Source organism: Hemibagrus wyckioides, linkage group LG11 (assembly GCF_019097595.1).
Source record: "Hemibagrus wyckioides isolate EC202008001 linkage group LG11, SWU_Hwy_1.0, whole genome shotgun sequence".
Lineage (NCBI taxonomy): Eukaryota > Metazoa > Chordata > Actinopteri > Siluriformes > Bagridae > Hemibagrus > Hemibagrus wyckioides.
In genome coordinates, this window is record NC_080720.1 from 12326855 (window position 1) to 12350626 (window position 23772).

Sequence of the window (23772 nt, forward strand, 5' to 3'; positions counted from 1 at the left end):
TTGGCTAAACAAAATTTTCTTATTTAGTCTGGAGGTTATTTTCAAAGAAAATTCATCTCAGAGTGTTGTGATGCAGCTTGATGCGGTGACTATACAGAGAACTGCTTGTTCCACATTCTGCTGCCAGCTACTCATACACAAAGATCTGATATAGTTGGCAGTAGGAGTGTTTTTACTGGGGTGAATGATTTGGGCACATAAGACGTTTTTTTAAAGAATTATCAACACAGTATCAAGAGAGTAAAAAGGCTAAAAAAAACCTTTGTCAGAAAAGTATACTATTCAGATGGACTTAAATTTCTTACTAGCTGACTGTATGAATATATAATTTGTCCAACTTTGTACAGGCTTTTCACCTTCATTACCTTTAACTGACCTAAATCTTCCATCTCAGTTTTCAGACATGCTCCTTTACACAAGCAAAGGCGTCACAGCCACAAACCAATTTAAAGTTCATGGCCAGCTTCCCCTCCATGGGATGCTTGTGAGTATACAGCTGTTTTATTTCCATAACAACAAACTATGCCCCACCCCCCAGTTTTTAATCTGAATTAAACACAGCAGTCAGTGACCTTGCTTTGGTTTTTGAGATAGATTGCTGTTAATTTGCTCTGGCCTACTGTGAATTGGAAGAGTTCAGCGTCGTTCAGTTTAACTTGCAATCTACAACTCTCTCACTGGCAGGTCCTTGTGTTCTACCATTTTAAAACAAACCTATATTTCTGATAAAAAATAAATAAATAATCACACCACACCATCCCAGAAAATACACCATCCAAACCCAGAGAGTATATGCTCAAATGACCAAGCAGCATTTTGTGAAATATGGTATTTTATAACGTACTTTGTTTTTGTTGGTGTCTGACAACAAAGACGTCTTTGTGATTTCAAGTAGTATCAATATATTACATACAATTAGTTTAGTAGTGTTAAGTCTAGATGATTGATATGCTGATTATCATCAGGACATATTTCCTGAATATAGGTATGTTATGAAGTGTACAGGACAGTGGTGAGACCGGCCATGCTGTATGGTTTGGAGACAGGGTCACTGAGGAAGAGACAGGAGTCAGAGCTGGAGGTAGCAGAGCTGAAGATGTTGAGGTTCTCTTTGGGAGTGACAAGGTTGGACAGGATTAGGAACAAGTACATCAGAGGAGGGACAGCTCATGTTGGACGTTTGGGGGACAAAGTTAGGGAGGCCAGATTAAGATGGTTTGGACATGTTCAGAGGAGGGAGAGTGAGTATATTGGTAGGAGAATGTTGGAGAGAGGAGATATAGGGATGTATAAGGTTTTTTTGAGCATGGAGCGAAGGGTTAGATATATTGGGCATGGTAGTGTGCAGTTATTTTGTGAAATTCTCGGTATTTCATTTAGCATCGTGTTAACTATGGTTGTGGTTTTGGGGCTTGTTGAGAAGGATTTTTAAAAGCTTTAGGCCATTTTTGGGCATCTTCTGGGGTGAGTTGGATGGTGGAATGATTTTGAGGTGTGTGTTAGATAGAATTCAGAGAGGTTTTGGGATGATGGAGTAAAAGCATAGATTAAGGAGGTTCTGTGGTCTGTTTGATTGGATTTTGGAGATTTTTCTGGGGATGTGTGTTGGGTGTGGTGGCAGGGTGTCCCCCCTCCTCTCTCTCTCTCTCTCTCTCTCTCTCTCTCTCTCCCTGCCTTACTTACTCTCACTTACTTCACATTCATGTCTCTGCTTCACCCATGCATGCAGCTCATTGTGCTGGATGCTCCGGTGAGTAAAACCCAAACCCTCACCCTCAAAGCTTTAGTCTCTGAGCCCCCCCTCTCCTATTTTGCCCCCATCTCTCTCCATGTAAGGTTATGCTCACCATTTGTAAGAAATGCTTCCCTCTTTGAGAACTCACAACCTCAGGACTGGACATATTTCAGGCATTTTCAGAGTTGTGGTGTATTCTGTGCATTTATATTACAGTACCCCTGAATGTTGATTTTGTGATCCAAAAACAGTCTGTTGAGATGGTTTATGGATTTGTCACGATGCCTTTTAAAATATTAGTTAGATGTTCAGCTCCCATTCAATCTCACAATTATTAGGCCTTGTGTTGGTACAGATATTGTCATGGCACCATCAGACTTCCTCTGTGAGTGCTCCACATTTTCAGTAGAATCCAGAACTATCCCAGCAGGTGCTGACCCTGACCACACCTGTAATTCTTGGAATGATTTGTGTAAAGCTTCATGCTCCTTTAGACCTAGCTGGCTATGTTTTTATACATGTGTGGCTGCCTTTAATGAGTGTTTGTGTTTTAGGTGGAGGAGAATGAGAATGATTGGTCATACCCTAACTGTTTCACCATCTACTCAGCCCAGAGGACCGTCGTCGTGACTGCCAGGTGACTGACCATCTACATTTTATAAGAAGATACATTCATCTCTCGACTCACATTTACACATTTTGTCTTTAACTTTTTCAGCTGTAAAGTAGAGATGACTAAGTGGATCGAGGACCTGAACATGGCGATCGATATTGCGAAGAAGTCACAGGAGAAATCGGATGTATTTCTCGACCCAAGTCTGTGTGATCGCTCCAACAGTGAGGATTATTTCAGATTTTAAATCCCTTCGCTTCACCACTTTGCTTGTGTTAGATATAAAACCCAACCTGTTGTTCTTCCCCATGTCCCCTCCTTTTGTTGTGTTCTTTTTCTCTACATTCCACCTCCACCACCTTTTACCTCTTTTCTGTCCTCTTCTTTCAAACCATTTTTTTTCCCTTCCTTCTTTCCTCTTTTTTCTCTCCTTTCCTCAATGCCTTCCCTCCACTCTTTTCTTTTTCTTTCTCTCCTCTGCTCCTCCTGTCCTCTCCCTGCACACTGCGTTAGGGTCATCTGATGAGGTGTCATTGGAGCAGGAGTCTGAGGACGATGTGAACTCGTCCCGCTGCTCTCTGGACAAACAGAGCCACCATCGCGCCAACACCACCATGCACGTGTGCTGGCACCGCAACACCAGTGTCTCCATGTCTGACCACAGCCTAGCCGTGGAGGTAGCGATCAGAAACACATGTTCTCTCAAACACACACACACTGCACACACACTATCATATACAGCTTGCTTTTCCCCACACACATACACAGCTCAGGCAGGCCCGATCTCCTTATAGCTGACGTGAGTGAGAAGTAAATGCTTATCCCTGCCTACCTGTCCCTCTTCACTCTTAACCATGCTTCTTACTTTCCCTCATCTTCCTGTTTTCCTGTTGCTCCCTTACCGTAGTTGCAATATCTCCTGTTTTTCTTACCACACCAGACTGTAAGACGCACCCCCTAAAAATGTGCATAGACAAAAGAAAGTGCTGTATCTGTTATACACAGATCTGCAAAGATAAGATCTGTTTTTGTTGAGTAATTTTGCCAGGTGCTCTGTGTTTTTTAATTCACACAGGACAAATTATATAAATATATGAATTATATAAATGAATTCACATCAAAAGTGCTGTGTAGCACTTCCTGTACAAAGCACTAGTAACTAGATAACTAGACTTCCTATGTATAATGTATATAACTTTAATGTGTATACCAAAAACATAAATCAGAAGATTTTGTTTTTTTATATATATGTCTTATAGTAATAATAGGCAACACAACTTTACTGAATAAGACGCGTTATTTGCTAGAAATTAAACAAGCGTGTTAAAGTCTGGAAATGATCTCTAGCCTAAGCTTTTGTTTTGTTCTTGGTCATGACGGATGTTCCTTTTACTGACCTTAACTTCTCTTTTGAAAAAAACAAAAATGAATTAACCAAATCTACTGATGCTGCTCTTCAGTTTCAGCTCGGCATTGTTTGATTTCTGCTTTAGTATTTTCAAGACCTCAGTTCTTTCCTGTGGATTAAAAACTTCTAACTCACTAACACACAGTTTCTGTTTTTCTGCATCATGCCTACTTCTTTTCTTCTGTCTCACTTTGCTCTTTCTACCTCCCACTCTCTTTACTTCCACTCTACTGCACGTCCTATTGCCTGTGTATCTTCAGTGTTTTGCTCTCCGGCTGCATCTCCGGAACTGCCCCCTCGTTATCTGCTCGGTCAGGGACAGAGACCAAACACCATCACACACGTGTGCTGGTACCGCACGCAGAACCTCTCTCTTACTGATTACCTGCGCATGAACCAGGTACACACAGCACACTGATCTTCTCCAGTCACAGTCTTGACTGATAATTTTATTTAAAATATTTAGAGACAGTGTGGCGTTCTCCCCGTGCTTGGTGGGTTTCCTCCGGGTGCTCTGGTTTCCTCCCACAGTCCAAAGACAAGCTTCTAGGCTGATTGGAGTCTCTAAATTGCCCGTAGTGTGTGATTGTGTGAGTGAATGAGTGTGTGTGTGTGCCCTGCGATGGGTTGACACTCTGTCCAGGGTGTATCCTGCCTTGATACTCGATGACGCCTGAGATAGGCACAGGCTCCCCGTGACCTGAGGATAGATCGGATGAAATGAAATGGATATTTAGAGACATCCAAGCAGTTGAGGGTTAAGTTCATATTGTGTTCAAATTTCCTATTTAAGATTTACTAAGAATACATTATCAGAGATGTGTATGATGGACGATCCGCACAAATGGACTAAAAAAGTTTTCTGTAAGGAGATATTTACTTAGCATTTTTTGGATGGGGTTAAACCTTTGATTTCAAGTTTCTTGGCACAAGAAGATCTCTAGAATGGAGGGCTTCATGGTATCTCAGTAATATGAGGGTCTGTATTAACTTCATAATGTTTATGATGTCACTTTTAAGTGTGAACAGCAGCTAACTTTGCTTCACAAATGTTCAACAGTATTAAAAGTAACTAGAGCTGGATAAAAAGGTACGATTATCAAGCTTTAAAATGTGTAATTGTTGGCAAATTTCTATGGTATTAGAGGAATAAGACACTTCAGGACATGCTATCAGTGGAAAATAATGGGCATCACAGCACATTTGGGTAACATCACCTACCATTGTGTTTTACTTCAATATTAATAACTGGCATAATAAAATAATGTTGATTTGGTTTTAACGAAAAACTCGCTCAATAAAAAAGACGAACTGCTGTCATGTAGAACAGAAACTGACAGTTATGGGGCAGAAAAATAACCATTACAATTAAACCTGATTTTTGGGTTAATCACATCTGCTTCCCTTTCTGGTCTACATAGCAGCATGTCTGATTCTTCACAGATCAGAGGACAACATTAAATCATCCCACAGAGGAATTTTACATGGTTGATCAATCACATTTTAATCCCTTGACTCCAGCACAGAAATGGAGCCGATTTGAACAAAGGCTGTGGGAGAGCACTTGAGGATGACGTACCAATCCAAGCAAGACATTCTCTAATGAACTGATTGTGTTTCAACATATTAAGTCTCTGACATTCTTCTAGAGACCTTTTTTTAAACCTGGATGTTTATGCCAGGGCTCTGAATCTTTGTAAAAGTCAAGCTATAGTATAAATCAACAGGGTGGTCCTGTTTGTGTAGTGATGTCTCTAAAATATTGACTTCTCCTTCTCTACAGAACCAGCTGTCTGGCTACCTGCTGAGGAAGTTTAAGAACAGTAATGGCTGGCAGAAATTGTGGGTGGTCTTCACCAACTTCTGTTTGTTCTTCTACAAGACACACCAGGTACAGAGAAACACTCCAGAACTTTTATTTCACAAAGCTCTGAAATTGTGGATGCTTTTAAGCCTCAATCAAGAATAGCTAAATAAGCAATCAGTTTTGATTTAAAGTTTATTAAACATTTTAGGCAACAGTTCATGTTGCACGTAACTGATAATTAAAAGATAAGCCCATACTGAAACAATAATATCTTGATATTTGTGTGATGTGATTAGTGATCCTGGTGCTAATGTATTTCCTGGTGCTGTGTTTTTAGTACTCGTGAGAAGTTAGCAGTTGTGAGCCATGCTGATGTCGCAGAGGGGCTTTGGTAGCTCATTTACAATGTCTATAATAAGAGAAAATGAAAGCGTCTCTTTTCTCACTCAGCATTTTCAGTGTTGATGAGCATCATATTAAAGAGACAGCAAAGTAGACAGCTGACAGTTAGTTGAAGTAATCTCTGTGCCCAGCAAAAGTTTATGATTCTTAAACATTTTTTCAAGATTATCTTCACCAGTAATCACCGCTGAATTAAATCATAAATATAAGTGACGCATGACTTCAACCTCACCACCACTAAGCTTCCGACAACTCTTTTAATCTTTATTTATAAAACATGTTCCCTGGTAAGGATTCATTTGTGTTCTTTTTGTGGATGAATCTGAATGAATGGAAAAGTTGGAGTTGGAATAGTTTGCAAGAATGTGAGTATAAACACAACAGAGCTGTGGTAGATGAGCTTTCCTGTTCAGCATGATGATGTTTATAATGTCGCTGACAACTTCTGTACTCCCGTGTAGCCACTTGTTATCAACTGTCTTTTTTTTTTAAGACAAAAAAAAATCACGAGTGGGGTATTACTGATGGATTTTATGCTTTAGAATAAAACGACTTTAGTATAGCTGCTACTACTGTTTTCATACTGTAGAATTTTACTATGGCATATTATTGGGGTGTTTTAATATTATAGACACAGAAGTAGATCTGTTTGAGATTACATAACAGTTCGGCATGGCTTCCTTCACTCTTTAGTCTTCAGTGCAATACTAAAGATGCCCAACTTTGGCACCAAACATGTCTCAGCTTTACTACATGAGCAAGTGGAAATTTATGTAAATGACATTTGTCTAATCTAATATTTTACCAAAAGATATTGCATTGAAATACAGCTGTTTAGAGCAGTTTTTGCCGTTCTAATCTGGCTAGCCATTCAGTACAGCTCTTGAATGAGGCTTTATAAAGGATGGTAATGTTAAATAAACACTGAAGTCTGAGGTTTCGACAGTCGAGTCCAAAACAATCCAATGTTCATTCAAGAATAATGAGCATGAGCGAGGACCACCAAATGGTCACATCTGAATGAAACCGATTAGCGTGCTCGTATTCAGACAATGTTATTTTTTGCTTTTGGCTTCTCCAAATGACTTCTATTTAATGTGCTGTGCTGATTATAACCCTGAGTTCAGTTACAGAAGCAGCTGTAACAACATCCATTTTGAGCCTCGGCCACTTTTTCGTCTGGAGTTTGAAAGTTCACGATGTTCTATTTTTCATCCAGGATGACTTCCCTCTGGCTAGCCTGCCTCTGCTGGGTTACACGGTCAGCACACCCGGGGAATCAGACAGCATTCATAAAGATTATGTCTTTAAGCTGCAGTTCAAGTCCCATGTTTATTTCTTCAGGGCTGAAAGCGAATATACCTTTGAAAGGTAAACCTTTCTCGTCATCTTTTATCATCACCAGAACATAGATAAATGTTTATTGAATTAAGTGTTCTCATTTCATTGGGAAGAGACATTGTGTTACGTTGTGATATTGAGCTGAAATTAATTTTACTTAGGATGCCGATTCCACTCGAACTACCAAACCATAACCTGACTAATAATCAAGTGTGTGTTTGTTTTTGTGTGTGCATTGCATACTTGTACTTTAAAGCGATTAAAAATATATATATTATGTCATCTGGAATTCACAAATGTCCATGTGCAGGATTATACAAATCGGCACACTGAATAGGGAAGGGAAGTAAAATTCAAAAATGTCATTTGTATTTAGCTTGCTGGCTAATTTTTTCACAGGCCTTCAGCTGATGCATTTAGCAGACATACATTTTAGAGGAGAATTATTATTAATTGTAGAGCAGTGAGAGCTCCTCTCCTACACCGTCTGAATCTGAGAGAAAAAACAAGGCCAAAAACATGCTTAGACGATGAATTTAATTCACACTGGGAAATGTAGCAAATTAATTAGCAGCATTTCAACCTCAACAACATGGAAATATGAGAGCACTTTCACAGATTACAAGATTCGGCAGAATGATATTTTTGCTGAAACTCGAACCATCTGGTGTCTCGGTCACTGCCGAGACCCTGGTTTCCTTATTTTTGCTTTTCGTAGGAAAACTGTAAATTGATATTTCACTGTTTTCTGTCCTGATCAACTTGAATTTGATAGAAAACTCGGTAGATTGAGTAGTACCAAGTACCATGCCAGTAAACACTGGATAGCGATCATTTATTAATGACTCCTATGTATTATAAGTATTCAAAACAACATTGCTAATGCTGTCACTTATTGCAGTGACATGGTGACTAAGGCCTTATTAGCAATAATGGAGACTGTAAAGCTGAATTGTGGAAGACATGAAGTAAGTGCGTGTGTGTGTGTTTTAGGTGGATGGAGGTGATAAAGAGTGCAGCGAGTGCTGCTGGCAGGGCGAGTCTGCTGATCCCTAAAGGCCCTGAAGAGATGAATGGGAACTGAAGCTTGAAAGTGAGGCTGGTTGTCCTCCTGGAGCTCGGGGCTGGGCCCTGCACACTGCCATGAGTCTATACTATTATTTTATTTAATCCTCTCTGTTTCGTGGCTCCTAGTGCCATTATCTTCATCATTGCTTCTGAATGGAAACGGAAGAAGTCGGGGGCCGTCTAATAACTCGACTCTTTCTAGTTTCTTCATCTCTGACATGTGGGCTACGACCCCTTCACAAGTCATGCCAAGTTCAGCAGTTTTCCAGAAGAGTAATATGACCATAAATGGCTATTATGTTCTATTTTGGTTCATGTGGTCCTTCTACAATTTCAGCGGTCACATTTCTAAAATCTCCAGTTCTTCATCTCAAAACTGGCAGCTCGTCCTGAGCTGCCAAACGTATTGTCTCCAGCCCATTAGGATTTCCTGAATGGGTTTCAATGTCATTAAAAGCTCATTTTGTGTAATCTCGATCTCAAACGTTCATATTCACGGGAGCACAGTTACGGAATGTTGCCGAACGGAGTAATGGACTGAATCAGGTCTGGATGGTAGAGTAAGTGAAAAGAGTGAAGAAAGAAGTCTGCGGAACCACAGTGGTGTGGACCAGAGGATATGGCAGCACTCGGGAGACGGAGTGGTTTGGAGAACGGTCGTCATCCTCCGTAAATAGTTGTTAAAAAAAAAAAAAAAAAAAGGACAAGGGATGGTATTGAATTAAGGGCACTGGAATTAATGAGTGACAGAATAATAGGTGATCTGGTGTGGACACAAGTGAGTAGAGTCTGTAGTGAGTTTGTGCTCCTGTTCAGTTCCACAGTAAGACTTTAGTGACCTTATTGTTCTTACCCTTTATTAAAATGCCTGGTTAATTAACAGTTATATGTGGAACCGCTTCGACTTATGTAAATGTAAGAAATATTGAGATATATTGAAAAGGCTCGTTCAGAGAATATTTAACAGTTTTGTTACTGACGATGCATTTATGCACACTTCTCATCTCTAAATTTTATTTTATTTTATTTCATTTCTTTCTGGAGATCCACAAGAGGGAGTCAGCACCTCGAGTATGCATCCAGTCTTAATCCTGGTGCTCACTAACACAAAAGCTAACTAGTCTTTCTGGTCAGGATAGTTAACATCAGTTTCTATTAAACATGCGGCTCTGCTGAATTCTCCTCTTCTCCTGCACACTAATTGTGAATAAGGGAATATGGGCCATGTGGGTAACTGGTCTCATTAAAGTTACGATTCACATGCTTAAACCAAAAAAAAGGTCAGTGTGATGAAGTTTCATCAGTTTCTTTCTTCTTTTTTTTTTTAGATCATAGAGAAATGTTGAAGTACAGTTTATGCTGTTATCTGTATTATTATTATTATTATTATTATTATTAATCTTTTTTTCCGCTATAAGGGCCAGTTCTTTTATGTAAATATTTGGGTTATCATATGGTGAAGAAAAGTTACTTTTAAAGGAATATTTCTGTGAACAGTTTTATTTACACGGTATTTTCCAAGTACCTAGATGCTATTGGTTACCCAAGACAGGTTTGGTAATTAAACTTTGGTTCTGCATGAACACTATAAGGATATACCCTCACACGCTCACCTCGACGAACAAAAGGTTTCAGTAAATAAAAAAATAAGTCTGTGAAGAAATTAATTTCATGTAATGCAAACCTCTTCTCGAGTCTGATGCTTGTGTGGAGTGACATCAAATTGTGCTGAGGAGGACAGTGATTCTGGCTTCAGTGTGGCTGCTACTACTGTTTTTTTTTTGCTATGTGAATTACTTCTGTTCTATTTTTAATACATTACTATGTGCCATATAGTCAGAAACCACATCAAATAAAAGCTATAAGTGCGAAACTGAAGCAAATATCAGACACCAAACACTTCTTGGCTGATCAACTGTATTGGTATATGGATAAACCTGTGTACATTTAATTTTCACCTGAAGTAAACCTTTAAGAGTTTTGAAACTGCTATGTTATGTTTACTCATAAGGGCTGAGATTAACTGTAAATGAATCCGATCTTATTTGGGAGATTTGATCTATTATATTGAATGAATCATAGTCTTCACTAGGCTGTTACATTGGGAAATGAATGCTGTATTGGGTCCAACCAAAGACCTAATGTCTCGTATAAGACTGAAAACCTAGGCTGAGGTTTTTTCAGCCACAAATCAATCGGTACTGGTGACTATATGGCTACTCTTTTTTTAAAAAAAATATAAGTAAGCAGATATTATGCACAGTTCATGAATCCTGGATTATTTGCAGTTTCACCAGACCTCTGTTTGGTTCTCATTTACTTTTGTACACTTCTTACCAAAACTGGAATTTGTAATATTTCTGTCTTGTCTCTATTCCTTCATAACGTAAAAAGAAGTTTGCATTTTCACACGTCACATTTAGAGTTTAGAATGAGTTTTATCAAAGCGATCATTCAGAGTCAATCTGAACACCATCCTTTGCTCCTTTCTCTGTTGCACGATGCTCCTATTTATTGTGTACCATGTTGCTGTAGTCAGTCTACATTTAAAAGATAACTAATAAAAAACAAATCTGGTATTAATTGGGATCCGAGATTGAAATCATTCTTTTTCTTTCTAATGGTTTCCATCATTCATAATGCAGTTAATGCCTTTGTTTCTGTTCTTCAAAACAAAACAGCTTCATATCTTTGTATCCTTGTGGTTTATTAATATGGTAAAGTCTAACATCACATCCTGCAATACACAGAGCTTGACTTTGTAAAAGCAATCATTATTCTATAAAGAAAATGGATGGAACACATCCCATAATGTGCCATAATAATAATAATAATAATATGGGTGGCATTGATGAAAAGGTCCAGGCCTTTTATAAATGGTGTTGGAGAGGTGACCATGAGGAGGAAAGGTGGTCTGATCGTATGCAGACTCTTCTCTCAAAGAGCTCATCGCTTTGGAGGTGTCGTGTTCCCATTAAGTGTAAACCTGCAGGAAGAGGAACAGAATGAATGAGAGATGAGAATCACTAGATGATGATGATCTGTATCGGACAGGCATGTAGACAGTTTAGAATTTAAATTCACTTGGTAACGTTAACCTCGTAAATCAGGGGTGTCTAATCTTATCTACAAAAGGCTGGTTGGAGTGCAGGTTCTCATTCCAATCAAGCAGCAACCACACCTAATTCCAGGTTCCAAATCAGTTGATCTTGGCTTTCAGTAGACTTATTTGTGGTTCCTGCTTGACTGGAGAGAAAACTGCACCCATACCGACCCTTTACAGATAAGATCGGACACCCTTGTTTAAAAGAAATGTAACATTTTGCATATTACTGATGGTGATCATTGCAGTATGAGAATCATTATGTCTCTGCTGTGTGAAATTAACAGTGCTAGACTTCCAACAGTCCAAACTACTTCTAGGTAGATCCAGAGACTATCCCAGGAACACTAGGAGTGAGGCAGAATTACACCATGAATGGGACACCAGGTCATCTGAGGGGGCAGTGCGCACACACTGACACACTCGCATCTAGAAACAATTTCTCTTTAACAAACCCACCACTGGCATGTTTTTTGGAGGAGGAAACACATACGGCTTGGGGCATTTTTTACGCGTATGGGTGTTTTATAAATTGCTCAACTCAAACATATTTACCTGCACACTCTCTCCACCACATGGGTGAGTAAACGGTCTGAGATTCCCGGACTCGACTCCTCGGCCAGGTTAAAGGCATTCTCCAGCTCCTCTAATGCACACACACTGCCTCCAGTCACACGGCGCTTTTCTTTTAACTACACACAGACGGCACAAATGAGCACTACAGCTCTATTCGATAATACTGCTGCTGGTAAAGTGAGCAAATTCACTTAAATGGTTCAGTTAAATGACCTGAGTGCTTTGTGCTGTGATCGTTAAACTTATTTGTACAAACCCCCCATCAATGAAGCCAAGCAATGAATATATAAAATTAGTGCACTCTGGTTATCATTTAATTCTATTATTGATGTAGTGCAATAGCGTACCTCTCTAAAGGCAGGTATGAGAAGTGTCGTGAGTGAGGAGGACTTCGGTTGTCTCTTCATCACATCTACTGTCTGTGGCAGAAAACAAAAAGTTGTACAATTGCTTGATTTTCACAACATTTTATTATTAAAATGTTTCACAACATTTTATTAACTGGAAATTGTATTCTATTAAAGCCTTCTTTATTGTATTATGCTACTGAATATCTGTTTTGTCTTTTACATATTTCTTTCTTTCTTCTTCTTTTTATTTCTTTTCCATCATGTTATTTCTGCTGAAAATTTAAGATCATATTGTTTCCATACAGTCTGGACAAATGACAGTCGTTTTCATGACACTTATATTATAAATATAAATATATAAATATGAACATTGGCTGACCCAATTTCCAAAGCTGGGAAATGCAAAGAAAATTTGACTGATTTCATGCCTGTCCTGTCTCAAATGATCACAATTAGTAAATTTGATAAGCAATATATGAGTAAAAGCGTCATGTCCAGTTCCCTCTCTATGCCCCTCTGTGCCCACACAACACCTACCAATCCTTAAAAACAGTGGAAATGAATGAGGTTAATGTACACAGACACACACACACCAACCTTACTCTCTGCGTTGTTATTTCCTCTCTGAAGCTTGTTCAAAGTTTGTCTTACAGTGGGAGGGAACGTCCACATAGGACTCTGATCTGCTTCATCGCCTTCGCCATCCCTGACACACACACATACACACACACACTGGTTAGCTTAAGCACTATACACCGCCACAGCAATCAGCAGAATTATGTATCGTGATCTCGTACATGTCGGAGTCGTCAGAGCTGGACTCATCCCCGTGGCCCTCAGACTTCCAGCGGCGGTAGCGGTCAATCAGTTCTGCTAAGTAGGATGTTTTCCTGGTGTAGCGACTGATGAATTTATGCTTAAGCAGCTCTTTGGCTGTTGGTCTCTATAGAGATAATCAGTGTTGCTTCCATCAAATGACAGCATGTAAGTATTTTTACCAAAATGGAATGATGAAAAATGAGGGTTCTGCATGCTCTAATAATAGAGTGTTGAAAATAATGTTCTTGTTAAATACAAAGTTTATACCTTTTGTCATGAAGTGTGTGTGTCTAGCTGTGTCCATTGTTCTTTAAAAAAAAAAAAAAAAGGGACACTCACAAACCGTGGGTCTTTGTTAAGACACGCTTCCACAAACTCCTTAAAGGCCTTGCTGTAGTTACCCTCCAGAGTGGGTGGGTTGTTCTTAGGGATGAGGAAAAGAACCCTCATGGGGTGCAGGTCTGAGTTCGGGGGTTCTCCTTTGGCCAGCTCGATGGCTGTGATGCCCAATGACCAGATGTCCGCCTGGGATGAAGAGAAAGTAAAAATACAAAGGAGAAGGTGAGACAACATAACATTTAGCACACTTGCCATCTGTTGCTTTCTAAATATTTGAACAGGATAATTTACATCAGTGACCAGAATGCATGCGGTACTTAACAGATGTTGATTTGTAACTTGAATTAAGAGACTTAAACTTGACACCATAAATTGTGTGTGTCCATGGGAAAGCATACCTTAAAATCATATGCAGACTGTTTAATGACTTCAGGAGCCATCCAGAATGGCGTCCCTACAAAAGTGTTCCTCTTGATCTGTGTGTCTGTTAGCTGACCAGCCACGCCGAAGTCGGCCAGCTTCACCTCTCCGTGCTCTGACAGTAAGACGTTGGCAGCTGTTTGGATGGCAAAGTTTGTGGTGATCAGAATAAACACACAGCAGGTCTATTCATGCTGCAGCATTATTTATACCACAGTGCTGTTGCATGCTTGATTCTGTCATTCACATCAGCACACTTGTTTTAATACCATCTAATACCATTACTGTTTCTATAGTAACAGCACAGTCACAGGGATTTGTATGATGGATAGTCACACAGTTAAAGACCAGCAATAAATGGCTAAAAAGTGCTGTTAGTTAACGAAAAAGCATCTCTGTTTCCTGAAAGGGATGTTTTTGAGAAGGAATCTCAGGTGTCAGCTCTTAACAGTAACAATAAGCTTTCCAACACATTTGAGTCTTCGGGGCTGAGAGCACTTTCCGGTTTCTCAGTAACATGAGAAGCTCTGTTTCTCTTTTCTTATGAGCCACAATATTAAATATAAGTAAGTATAAACTGATTCAAAAATATCATATACTTTAATTCATATACAATTCAGGAAACGAACCCAGAATAATAATATTGAGGGTTGTAACAGTAAATCCTTTTCACCTAGCCCACTGTTGGGTATATGGTTTGAACACTTTACAGACAATTTAAAAATAGACAAAAGAATTCTATAAAATCAATTGGACTGTGATTTACAGTTAGAGCACAGTGTTATGAAATACAAATAAAGCAACATAATTCAGGGATTTTGGCATGGAAGGAAGGCACGTGTTTTCCCAGGCTTTTGCATGTATTTACCTTCACATTCAGAGATTTTAGTGACTTTTTCAGTCCTGACCTTTAATGTCCCTGTGTATCTTCCTCTCTGAGTGAAGGTAGTCCAGTCCTTTAAGGATCTCTCGGAGAATGGTGGCGATGTAGGCCTCTTCCAGAGGTCCTGGCTTTAGCTAGCAACATACAGCACAGAGAAATCCCACACCTTGAAGCAAACTGTGATCCACAAGAAAGGCAAATGTTTCATATATTTATTTCTGTACTGACAGCATGATCAGCATGCCATCAGTAATCGACACTCACCATGTCTAGAGCAGAACCACCACCCAAATACTCCATGATGATCCATAGCTTAGTGCCCTGTAGTTATACACAAATCCTGTTAACATCACACTCAGATATTCCATCATTCAGTTATTTAGACGTGGAATAAGCTTTCTGAAGAGATTGAAAGTCTTGTTTTGCTGTAAACCGCTTACAAGATATAGTGAAAAATATAAAACAAATGCCACGTCCTGCAGTCAATAAGTCACAGTTTCTAGCAGGTACTAAGATGAGGGATGTTACATCGAAAGGAACAGCAGAACTGACTACTCAGGGCCCCTTGACTAATAGGCGCTGGACTGAAAAGTATACATTTCTTGACATGTGAAGGGAACCATGTACAGATTTTCTACATGTATTTAATGTTCCAATATATCTATCTCTGAACACTAGCAAGAGCAAGAGTTCTAGCCTTTGCTATAGAGCCTGATACATGTTGTCATGAATGTGGTCAAGAACCTAATATGAAAGGTTGTTTTCTTGCTGGAGGACACAAGAAAAGTGGAGTGAAATATATAAATTGAACTCATCTAAGCTTTTCTGTGTTTTTGCACAGACATAAACGAACTTTGTCAACAAGAAGCAGCAAGTTGACTGGAGGGTGTTTCCGTCCAGCTGCCATAACTGACTCCACAGCTGTCTTTGTTATATTCCCTAATAAACTAAAGTCTACATTAAGTGCTATTTATACAAAAGTGTCTTATTGATTTTTTGCCACTATCGGTTGATATTGAAACTCTTTTGGTTTTGAGTGCGAGTTGAATAAAAGGAATTATAAAGAAGAAAAGCACAAAATAAGCTCACTCCAGCAGAGATGAATAAAGTACTTACTGGTCTTAATAGAATATATAGAAGAGTACGAATAACTTGTCCACAGACCTTCAGGTAGGAGCCAAAGTATTTGGTGACGAAGGGACTGTCGCACTGGCTGAGAACTGTGATCTCCTGCTGAATGTCTTCGATCTCATCCTCTGCCTCCTCTAGATCTATGATCTTAATAGCCACTACCTCTTTGGTGTGGTTGTTAATTCCTTTGTAAACTTCTCCAAAGGAGCCTTTGCCAATGCGCTCTAGTTTGGTGAAATACTGCTCAGGATCCAGACGAGTGTTCTGGTCAATAAATAGACACACACACCACACACACACACACACACACACACACGCACACACATTAAGCATTTTAATGTTTAATCACAATTTGTAAAAAGAAAAGCAAACACATATCGACAGATGTAATAGCATATGACTTCTCCTTTAAGATGTGGAGCAGCCCTCTTAGAGCCGAGGTAGCTGTCACAAATTAACAGTTACCAAGCAACAGGTTCATCAGGAGGCATGACTGCAGATTTCACCGCAAATCTGAGGTAATACAAGTTCATTCGGTAGATAAAATCTGTCACTGCAATCATATTATTTATTTAATGCATATTTGCCAGGTATATAAACTAATATAGTTCATGGAACAAGACACTTCCTCCTTTTGGAGTTTCCAAGAAGTACTTGAACTTTTCTAAGGAGGTGTAGCAATCTGAAACCAAAAAATAAAATCACCACTCATGCTGGTCATAAAAATTCAGAAGATAAGATCCTGCCAAGGGTGAAAGCTCTATCAGTGCAATCCAATTTCTCCCATGTCTATTAAACTGTAATTGTCATCTTATAAAAGTATGAGAGCAAAGGTTTAGCCATAGATGCAGCCCTCAACAGCCATTATCCCCTGCATTAAAAATGATGGACTGAATGTTCTTCCTCTTCTTCATTTTAGAATGTCTAAGACTACAGGACGTAATGGCACTTAATAAAAAATAGTAAAATAATGACCCCAAGAACACATCCAAATTAACATCAAAATACTCACAGGAACAAAAAACAAACGTCTCAGTTTCCAGATTTCATCCCATATTATGACACGTTTTCCAAACATATTTTAACAATACAGCAAAAATGGACAGTGTCTTGAATAAATATGTGCCTTGATTAAATTATGAACACTACAAAAGTGGTTAGTTAACCATGGGAGCATGTCTGAAACACAGGGCTGCTTCCATTTAGCTGTTGTGTGTGTCTGAATTGTAAAAACGTGCTTATTAATCTCTATAGCTTTTCCCGATTTGAGATAAAGAGGAAGTTTCGATAAAGAGGGCTTGATTAGGTTTAAATATTTATTATACATCACGTAATATACACAGCAATATATGACAATTAGCCTGTTTTATTATGAATGTATCAAGACACAGACAAATCAAATCAAGAGCCTGATACATCATATTGTTTTGGTCTTATTCACTACTTAATATAATTTTTTCGAATTATAATTAACTCTCAGGCTAAATATATATGTTATTCTTGCCACGTAAAAATATAAAATTGAAGGAATTAATCTTTTGGGGTAGGATTTTAGATTCCTTTAAAAATGAAACATTCTGGAAATATCCAGACCTAAAATAATTTCTAACGTCATCAGCTCCGACATTTTTCCAGGCCCAAAAAACTCAGATTTCCTGGATAACAACCACACCTTTAAAAAAAATGATCATCATTTCTAGATTTAGAAACTTAATACACGTCATGCAGAGCATGCTGCAGCAACACCCTGGCTGCTCAAGATACCTCGCTCAGGGGTAGAGAGTCAGGGCTGAGCAGGATGGCATGCTCTTACTCATACACACATGTTCTCTATGACTTGTTCACACCTGCCACCGCTGAGGAATACTCAACCAGAGCAGTCTAAAGGGCTCTGCATCTTTACTTAATCTCCAATTGGCAAGTTTAGACTTTTATGGTCACTCATTTTTACAGTTATGTAAACAGTTAATTTTTTGGCAGAGACTCTTATCTAGAGTGACCTACATTTATATAACTGAGGGTTAAGGGTCTTTCTCAAGGGCCCAGCAAATCAGGGCCCACCCAGTGACAGCTTGGCAGTCCTGGGATTCAAACTCACAACCTTCCAGTCAGTAGTCCAACATCTTAACCAATGAACTAATCTTACATTTTCAGCATTTGGTAAATGCCCTTATCCAGAGCAACTTATATTTAACACCTTTACACAACTGAGCAGTTGAGGGTTAAGGGCCTTGCTCAGGGGCCCAGCACTGGCAGCTTGGTGGTCCTGGAATTTGAGCTCACAGTCTTTCAGACAGCAGGCTTACACCTTAACCACTGAGCTTCCTCTCCCCACGCTCAACATCATGTACAAAATCAGTGATTTAATAAAAGAATATATACATGGTGCAATACTCTAAGATGGGTCCAGATGTAATTACATACCTTTCCTATTAGTTTGATTGGCATTTTATGTAAGGAGTATATTAAATAAAAACATGAAAGCAGTTCCAAAATCACATTATAATGGACTAACCATAGGAATTAATATCATTAATTCATTTTAACCTGCAAATCTGGCCGTTTTATGCTTTTTGGCAGAGGCTAATAGACTCCTATAGCAACAACAACAACAACAATAGCAACAACAACAATAGCAACAACAAGAAGCCTATGATTTTCTGATTAACCTTTAGACCAAAAACATGACACATCACCCACCATGTCCTTTTGTCTCCTTTAGGCTGTCCATGTCCACTCTGTTATCAAACTATATCATATCATTGATATCAGATTATCTCAAAAATGACTTTATTGGGATTTTGCTGAGCAGGGGTTGTTGTTTTTTTTTACTTTTACAGTTTTATTTACCAGGTGTATTTCTTGCACACAGAGGGAGTCTTCCACAGACAGACAGACAGTTAGATAGATAGATAGATAGATAGATAGATAGATAGATAGATAGATAGATAGATAGATAGATAGAATAATGCATAATCACACTCACACCTCAGGCCGGGATTAGTGGGATTACCTGGTTGCCGATGCACGGCAGATGCGCCATGGCGGTGGCGGTCACACCGTGCTGGAGCTCCTCTGTGTTTTCGGGTTTTTCTTCCCTCTTTCTCTCCGCCCAAAATTCATCCGCTTTTCACGCACCGTTGTCTGGACCGTTGTTTTGTTGGGACACACAGACTGAAACCCTTATGTCTGCTTCCTCACACACAGCGCTGGGTTACAGTGTGACCTGCAGGCCCACGGTGAGTTTGTAAAGCGTGTAATCTTTTATGTCCGTCCATTCATAACAGCTGTCACGTTTCTTAATGTTTACTGAATGCTCTCTCTCTCTCTCTCTCTCTCTCTCTCTCTCTCTCTCTCTCTCTCTGAAGAGAGAACACGCCCCTTTCCTTAACAGCTACTTTGTCAAAAAGGAGGATGCACTGCGCATGCGCTTAATGAGCTATGCTTTTGGGGTATTGTAGTTTGTGCAGGGGCGCGGTTTTTTTAAAGCCCCATCCTCCTCCTCCTCCTCCTCCTCCTACAAATATTATTAATATTATTGTTATTATTATTATTATTAGTAGTAGTAGTAGTAGTAGTAGTATTAACAATAACAATAACAGTAACAATAATAATAATAATAATAATAATAATAATAATAATAATAATAATAATAATGATAACAATAACAACAACAACAACAACAATAATAATAATAATAATAATAATAATAATAATAATAATAATAATAATAATAATAGAAATACAAAGAAGAATATAAAAAAGAATTATACTTTTCTTGGCAGTCCTTTTTGTGTGCTTTTAATAAATAACATGGGCATTAAATATATCTCTTCGAGCTGTTACAGATAATTAATCAACACATAACAGAGTCAACAACATCGTGATACAATATAATAGAGGTTTTTATATAATAATATTATAATAATAATATCTAGCATTGTAAATAGCATATATTAATAATAACAGCATTTAACCCAAAGAGGGGGTAATTGGTGTTCCCACTAGACACGTTACAGAGGCTTAATGATTTTTCCCTCAAGGGGGCAGCATTGTGCAAAAACAGCCAACTCAGTATCAGCTGGTACCTAAAAAACTGACTTAAGGGTTTGAGTAATAAAAGCCTTTAAATTCATAATAAAGAAAATGTGATACAATTTAATTGTATAAAATATATTAGGTTAAAATCCAAACATCTGTATTTGAATATTTTTGAATTAATCTGTTTCAACACTTTCAAAAAATTCAAATATATATATATATTTTTTCAGCGTTCACAAATTCAGATTGAACTATTTCATTTTCAAATATTAATTTTCTATTAATAAATTAAAAATTTAATTTTATAAATTGTTGAATCTGATTTTATGAAAAAATTATATTTGAATACAGATACTTGTCTTTTTTTATTTCGAATTGAATTTCAAATGCTAAAAAAAAACAATGAATTTAAAAGATTTCAAGGATTTGTTTGTTTTATGATTTCAAGTGCTTAATTTTCTTCCATACCAGCTGTGCTGCTTCCACTTCAGTGGCGGTGATACAGTGTTTAGTTCAAATGCTGAAAACCAGGACTGGGTTAATATAAGGTCACCATTTTTTTTTCACCCTATTGAAGGAAATGCAGTGACTGATCATATTTTACCTTTCAAAGCAACTTACAAAAGTGTGAATAAAAGGCAGCAATAGCTTTTGGCAAGACCTGAAAAGATCTGTCTCTTCAAATATTCTCTGGGTTTGTTGACCACGCTTAAACAAAGTCACAGAGTATGACGAATCTAACATAGATGTTGTTATCATGATTCCCTAAAAGTTGTTGAGTTCTGGTCAAGTTGTTACATGCAAATCAAGCTTTGTAGTTTTGGGAAGGCATGTATCTCTACCATTTGTTTTGCTGTGACGGCGACAACAATAGTGACGTGATAGTACAACAATACAACAACACTTTTTCTGCTTTATCCTGAACAGAGATGTGATCCCGGGCCTGTAGTAGGAACAACCTGGATGGTTATGCCAGACCATCATGCACACACACATTCATACATAGTGGGAATTTATCTAGTCAGTTCACCTTCTAGCATGTTTCTGGGAAGTGGGATGAAACCAGAGAACACAGAGATATGAAGAGAACATGTACGGAAACAGAAAGTAAACAAAGCTCAGAACCCTGGAGTCACTACCTGCTGCACCACCACACAGCCCACACAATGAATAATTTATATAAATAAGATTTTAATGGCCAGCTTGAATCAAAAGAACTACAGTAGAATACTATCTATGAACAAAAATGATATTTTGAGTATGAAAACAAGCAAAAACACAGGCCAAGCTGGTCAAGATAAGAGATATTCTTTGCCAGTTGTTTGATTAAACTGGTCAATAAATCTCTTATCTATGATGTTGCATCAGCAGAAGCTGTTTACCAGCTCCAGTGTAATGCTGATTTGATCTCGCAATGTGCCACAATGTAAAATTTCACCACTTGCAAAATTATTTGTATTACATGTAAGTAATTATTTCAAATTTTGTGAGCAATGTAACAGAAATCCCGTTAATAAAGATATATTTTACCTTGACCTTCTTATTACTTCATATATGTATAGATGATATAGATATCGTTTACTTTTGCCATATCTATACATTTATGTTCATCAGTACCTGTCAACCTTATGTATATCACCCAGCTCTAGACTGTCGAGATATTCAACACTGAACATGCTGCAGCTGGGACTGTAAAAATGAGTAACAGCTCGAACAAACCTGAAGGTATTCCTCATGCTAGACATGACACAGTGTGTTCATAAAGAAGAAAATATCCAGGAGAGTAGGTGACTAATGTTTCCTAATAACCTATAAATCCACACCCTTTTAATCTGAACCAATATTTTTTTATTATCATTATTACATTTTATTTCATGGGATTTTATGGTTGAGCCTGATTGCCTTCTTAAATCAAGTTAAAACAGAAGCCAGTGCAGATTTGAATGGGCAGCTAGTTAAGAAGTTCTTTCCCAATCTCCATTGTACATTTTATTGTTTTTCTTTGCCTGACATATGTGATGTAAATGATTAAGCTATGTGACCCCTGCCCTTAAACACATTTTGCAACAGCGACATTTAAAGGAGGATGTGATGAAACTGAACCACATGCTACACAGGGCCCATGAAGACAGAACCAGTAGCTGAATGATCGAACGTGAATGCAATGAAGAAAGTGAAAAAAGATTGTGTTCATTTAGTCTGAATTACGTAACTGTTGTCCACTTTATTTATTGCTGGACTGTATTTTCATTATAGTTAAAAATTCTCAGACAGGATATGATACAACTAGTGCTTTTCTTGATAAACAAGCATATCAACAAAATGGTGCAGATAAAGTTCTATACTAGCCTGTAAGCTACTACTATTATCCGGTTAATTAAAACAGTCATCCCTTGAGCCATAATCAGACTGGGAAAATGTTTTTAGTCACGCAGAATGTTGAGGCCTTCAGCCAATTACTACACAAACAAAACACATCTATCTATCATCTATTCTAAGTAAAGAAGCCATTTTCTAAGTAATTCATCTGAAACACACGCCTGCTTTTTGTCTTCTTTTCTCTTGTCCTTAAACCACCTTTGGCTCTATGTATCAGGGAAATAACCACCAGTGCATTTATGCATATCATCAATCATAACAAATTTATCAGACCACAATGAGTGCTTCCTCACTGACATCCATTTTTTGAACAGCCTGACCACATGTGGTCAACAAAGAGGAACTGATGCATTCATCTGTTTAGTTTTTGTTATCACACTAGCAATTGTGACAAACTCTGTCAGGCTTTTGCTGTTATACTACTTTTCATTTTTGTTCCTACATTGGTGTCATGTCTTGCTGTTGTTCCCTGATAGATTCTCCCCATGTTTCAGTTAATATTTTATCTGTTATCTGGTTTGTTTAGGCAGCATTGGTTTGATTTTATTATGTGCTAGAAGTTAGCAGGCATGTCAAAACAGATCCTCCCAGAGGATTTATGAAGAAGTGGCCAGACAGGGATGCCTTTCTTTTTCATGGGGTGAGGAGTGCTAAATAATTCAAACTATTCAGCTCTCATGCTAGCACAATGAATCTGCCTTTTTCTAATTAGCACTTGAATTTAATAAAATCCAGAATATGCTGCCACATCTTATGTGCTGAGGAAGATCTAAAGACATAGTGTGATAATCTAGCAGACCACCTGCTTTAGTTACTAGAATGGTGTAGGTACTGATCTTGAGACAAAATAATTAATTGCACTGAAAAACATTCAAAAACTTCAGTAATCAATAAACTATCATCTTTCCATGCATCATGTACATCGCCTACTTAAGTAGACTATAAAGAGCCAAAAAAGGCCAACCAGCACTATAGTGTTTCATACTCTTTTGTCCAGATAGACGAAAAAGAAAAATACAGTAAAGACATATTTTTGTTCCCTATAACGCAATGTACAATGTAAATTTGCACCTATGTAGATATAGCAGCCACCTGTCCTAAAAGTGTATCCTAAAAAGTACAGCTTATTACGTATTTCCTAGGAAACTAAGAAGGGCTGGATTATGAGCGTATTTTAATTGAGGAACAGCTGTAGCAGGTGGAAGGAACACATCCCAGTCATTACTTTATTGCCAGTACATGGTTTGAAGAAGTGAAATGCTGATACGCAATGGTTCTCTGTCTGAAGACCTTGGCATTGAAAACCATGAACATTGTTGAAAATCTCTGACACATTGCAAAGCCCAACAGCTATCAG

The 23772-nt window shown here is 38.2% G+C and overlaps 2 protein-coding genes across 6 annotated transcripts in view; one reads left to right on the forward strand and one right to left on the reverse strand.

The window, feature by feature from the left end:
- The window catches only part of farp2 (FERM, RhoGEF and pleckstrin domain protein 2), a 47756-nt gene extending 37317 nt beyond the window's left edge, over positions 1-10439 (forward strand). For 3 of the 5 annotated variants that reach the window (XM_058403579.1, XM_058403580.1, XM_058403583.1), the window contains exons 21-27: positions 395-484; positions 2290-2372; positions 2454-2572; positions 2862-3025; positions 5540-5647; positions 7185-7336; positions 8300-10439. In XM_058403579.1, the coding sequence (XP_058259562.1) occupies positions 395-484; positions 2290-2372; positions 2454-2572; positions 2862-3025; positions 5540-5647; positions 7185-7336; positions 8300-8390 (807 nt within the window). In that variant the 3' untranslated portion in view covers positions 8391-10439. Of the gene's footprint in view, positions 1-394; positions 485-2289; positions 2373-2453; positions 2573-2861; positions 3026-4016; positions 4157-5539; positions 5648-7184; positions 7337-8299 lie in introns of those variants that run through there. The other 2 variants (XM_058403581.1, XM_058403582.1) reach the window with 2 other exon arrangements.
- stk25a (serine/threonine kinase 25a) lies at positions 9059-19339 on the reverse strand. The gene is made up of 11 exons (XM_058403584.1): positions 19009-19339; positions 16029-16259; positions 15129-15185; positions 14890-14998; positions 13960-14117; positions 13562-13747; positions 13201-13346; positions 13001-13109; positions 12401-12472; positions 12033-12169; positions 9059-11360 (listed from the first exon to the last, which is right to left on the reverse strand). Exons 1-11 carry the CDS (start codon positions 19036-19038, stop codon positions 11321-11323), a joined length of 1275 nt encoding a protein of 424 aa, XP_058259567.1. The 5' UTR covers positions 19039-19339; the 3' UTR covers positions 9059-11320.
- Positions 19340-23772: the final 4433 nt, after the last annotated feature.